This window comes from Aplysia californica, unplaced genomic scaffold, assembly GCF_000002075.1.
Source record: "Aplysia californica isolate F4 #8 unplaced genomic scaffold, AplCal3.0 scaffold01164, whole genome shotgun sequence".
Lineage (NCBI taxonomy): Eukaryota > Metazoa > Mollusca > Gastropoda > Aplysiida > Aplysiidae > Aplysia > Aplysia californica.
The window spans coordinates 165,167-169,390 of NW_004798434.1; the positions used below are offsets into that span (position 1 = coordinate 165,167).

General features: G+C 37.3%; 1 protein-coding gene across 1 annotated transcript in view; it reads right to left on the bottom strand.

Moving 5' to 3' along the window:
- Positions 1 to 2,365, bottom strand: part of LOC101855918 (coatomer subunit zeta-1) — a gene marked incomplete at its 5' end in the record, with an annotated part of 24,027 nt that extends 21,662 nt beyond the window's left edge. Inside the window, 2 exon segments of the mRNA XM_035973361.1 lie at positions 1,466 to 1,547; positions 2,297 to 2,365. Coding sequence (XP_035829254.1) covers positions 1,466 to 1,547; positions 2,297 to 2,365 — 151 coding nt within the window.
- Between the last annotated feature and the right edge of the window lie 1,859 nt (positions 2,366 to 4,224).

Sequence of the window (4,224 nt, forward strand, 5' to 3'; positions counted from 1 at the left end):
CGAGACCGGAAGCCGGAAACCGTTCGGAGAAATAAAGATTGGCACTATTTCTCCGAACGTTCGGAGAAATAGTCACTTCGTTTTTTATTTGACAATGAAGAGATTCCAGAAGATATGATGATTTAAAGTCAGTCTTTATAGACATGAGTGTCTCCAGACCTCTTTGATTTAACTACACAATCCTTGGAACTGTTCGTAGTCAAGCTTTCTGAATGGCTATGCCATGAATATAAGTTTTCAGTTACCAAAGATAGTGAACAAAGAGTAGATCTAGTCTAGACACAACAGAAAGATGTTTCTTTAGGAGGCTGCTGTTTCATGTTATGAGGAAAAGAAATCAAATAAGGTTGTGCAGAATGCGAGAAAGAAGGCCTACAAGGGACTCACTAATAAATACAATAAGAAAGAGACAAATGTAGGTGTGATACATTCAATTGACATTTTAAAAAAGCCTAGAACATCTACTACTTACTGAAAAAATAGAGGCCAAAAAGGCAAGGGTGGGCATATTCTGCCATGGTTAATAAACGGCTAAAAATGTTAGTTCCAATTGAAATTTAACAAATCAGATCATAATATTTATTACAAATAATTGCTGTTTTTCCCAACTAAGTTCTTTATTTCTCAGGGTGTGTTATTTGATTTTTTCCTGTAGGTTAAGGTTAAAATGCTCAAGGAGGATGACTTCAGTGTGAGATTTATGGAAAAGAGCAGCCCCAGCGACATCTTTTCCAAGAGCAACGATGTTGGTCTAATCACAAATAAGGGATCACCAGACTTATTCACCTGGACAAATACAAAAGGACTAACAAGAGGCATTAGAGCTCAAGGCCATTATTTTCATTTTTCCATTTTTTTTCTCATGTCCACTCATTAATTGGTGTAATAAATATATTTGTGTAAACCGTGCATTGGTCAGCTTCATTTAATTGTCTCCCCTTTTCATAAATTCTTGAATTTTGTGCTTGTTTTTGCTTATATATGCTCTGAGTATATCAGGATGGGTCCTGCTTTCAGTTTGGAAGACATTATTGCATAGATAAGCAATTGAAATCACTTTTAAGTGAGTAAATTGAACTTATGTTAATTAAACGTTTACACCAGGGTACCTGTGATTATGTGCCCTTTATTACATAACAAGATAGCTGTTGCCCATGACACAAACATTTCTGAAATCTGCAGGGTTTGAGCTAAATTTTGATACCATATTCAATACTGTGCATTCATTTTGAAAAATTGCCAAAATAGACCATTTGAAGTAAATGCCAGCATTGCCTGTGTGTTTTCCGCCTTGTACAAAAAGGCCACTTCAGGTATTTCCTCCCTTGCGTTACATTCTTTACATTATAATGACAGTGTGTAAGATGGGCCACCTGTAGTCTATGACACAACCACTTTTCTCCTCTACAACAGGTGGCCGTCAAAGACAATTTCAATTGTATGTAACAAAGTTAGATTTACTCACCATTCGCTCGATGAGTTTTGTTGAACAGATTCTTTTCAAATTCTTTCTGCTCCTTTGCTGTAGGAAATGAATCGTCATAATACTGAAAATAAAGTATTACTTTTTTAATCAATACAATACAGAAAACTTTTAGATCTTCGTAGAACAGCCCCCCACTTAACTACTTAGCAGCATTTTCTAGAATTAACAGAAGGATTTTGGGGGGGCAAAACATACTATTTTTAAATGCTAATTCTGATTACAAAGCCAATATGGACATGATCAAGAGTTGAGATGTGTTATGTTAACATTTTTACCGAAATTCTTCTTCCATTACAATGGGTTCTCTGTAAATAAAAATATCAGTGAGACACTCCCGGAGAATTTCAGTCTAACCGGAAAAAAATGGATCATATTTTGTTAAATGCATGAAATTCAGTTTCAGGTCTCAGGCTGGTGTTAGATACTGATTAAAAAAAGGTTAATTTTTATATAAATGCACAATACTCAGAAAAAAAAGGGAAACAAAACCAAAAAAACACATACGAAATAATGTCATATACACTTCATTGAAAGAAAACCATCATATAGACATATATAGTGGAATCAGCTTAAAAACCGGACAGGGTTAAAACAGAAAGAACGTAAAATTCCCTAATTCTTTTTCTCTTTGATTAAACTGCAAACTTGGATACACTGAAGAAATGTTTGAGTGGACTCCACTGATTATATATTAGCTTCATGTAAAACAAAGCTCAACAAACCCATTCCCAATACTTTAATTAAATATCTTATCTTGCTTCTACTTTTATGATTGATTGAGCATAATAATAAACAACTAAAACAACTTACCTTTGCCAGCATCCTATTGCCATCATTATCCAAGATGGCAATAGCCTTGACAAAGTAAAATGAAGGTTCCTGAAAAGCAAAACAATTACTTGATTAACGCAAAGCCATACGTAAAATCTGTTGATATGAAAGAATTTCAAATCCTCCCCCCCCCCCCCCCCCTTATTCTATCATTTTAAAACAACAACAAAACTACAATTCTGCTTTAAAAAAAGAAATTTTCAGCAGTTTCAACATGAAATTTATCCTGGCTGAATTTTCACCCTCAGCCCTCCCCCCCCCCTCCTTTTTCTTTGCTCACTATAGCCTACTGTTGTCAATACACACAAGATCACACAAACTAAATTCAATAGGGTAAGATCCCTCTTATATAATATGACCTGCACGCTTCCAGGGCATATTTTGCCCAGGCCTGCGCTTTATGATTTCGACGGGTTTCGGCATTAAGCAGTACCCATTTTTTTTAAAAATCTTGATCCAGTAATAAAGTTTTTCTCTTTGGGCCCTGGCTAGGCCTATATTAACCCTCGTCCTGCGGGGGACGGGTTTATGTCCCCCGATAAGTCTATTTCGGCACCTCGCCTACGTTCTGGTCCTGAATCAGTGTAGCCCCTGGCTCAGCGCACGCGTATCATCTTCCGTGAAATTCAGGTCCCGAGTCGCACCCCCATTCACGCAGGTCAAGTGTGTGTGTGTCAGTCTGCTTGAGTTTGTGTGTTTGTGGCCTTCTTCTAGAACCGTCTGTGTTGGTTCGTAATCGAAGCATACGTCTCATTCAAAACACCCCCAAGTTGGTAGCTCTAGATGTTCGTCCAATGAAATTATAGAAGAAATTGACCCCCTTAGACATGAGGAGCTCGAAAGGATAGTCAGGAAACAAGACTTCCATTTTTCTATAAAAAATCTTTTAAATGTGCTTGATTTTGTATGAAATGAACTATGTGATAAAAAAATAAGCTTGTTTGATAGTTTTGAATACCATTGTGCAGGTAATAAAGAACAATTTGAGTGCAAAACATTCGGAAATTGACCTATATTATCCCCTTTCGAACCTCATGTCATTCATAGCAACAAGAGCGTCCAGAAAGGTTATTCGAATGGGCGTAACTTCTCGTAATGTCTTATCAGCTTATGAGAGGGGGTTATTCATGTGTTTGTAACACTTCATAAATAAAAAGCTATGAAAGATTTTAGAGCGTTATTTTCATCATCAATTAACACACTCCCATGGTATTCATGGCGAAAACACATTTCCCGGCGCGCGCGCGCTGTACACCAACAATACACACTGAGTGACCCCGGCGGCCTGCCCGGCACGTCCAACGTAATCGGTAGCTGATAAGATTCGCATCTCAGCACAGATGCAGGACAAGAGTTAAAAACCGCTCTTTGCAGAGATGTCAACCACAGAAAACAGAAATGAGTATTGGGAAATATGAAAATGTGTATTATGAGGGGAAAATGTGTATTCCCCATGACCGACCGACCGACCAACCAGTAATAGTAAAATGTTCAGGGTGTCCAGCAATATTTCCGGAAAAAAAATTACTAGTTCACCAGCTCGAAAAAGGGAGCACACACGCGTACAATATACATGTATCCAGTCAACAACATGTCAGAGTTCAATGTCGTGCTGGGGTCTTGTTTGACTTAAGTATTTCAGTCTATTATATGAGCAATTGCCAAAACGTGAGACTCTCTTGAAAGACTCAGTGGTTCCAAAATTTTTTTCTTACCAATTTGACACCTTTTTCTGTCAGTCTCAGATTGACATTTAGAGCTCATATTCCTAGAGTATCAGAGCAAAAAGATGTAGGGTTTTGGAGATATGGGTCTATTGGTTTGGCAACCACTGTATTTCTTGTATGTAACAGTGATGACAAAAACAGATAAGCAGCAAGGCAAATTATAGACTTTAAATTCCATTT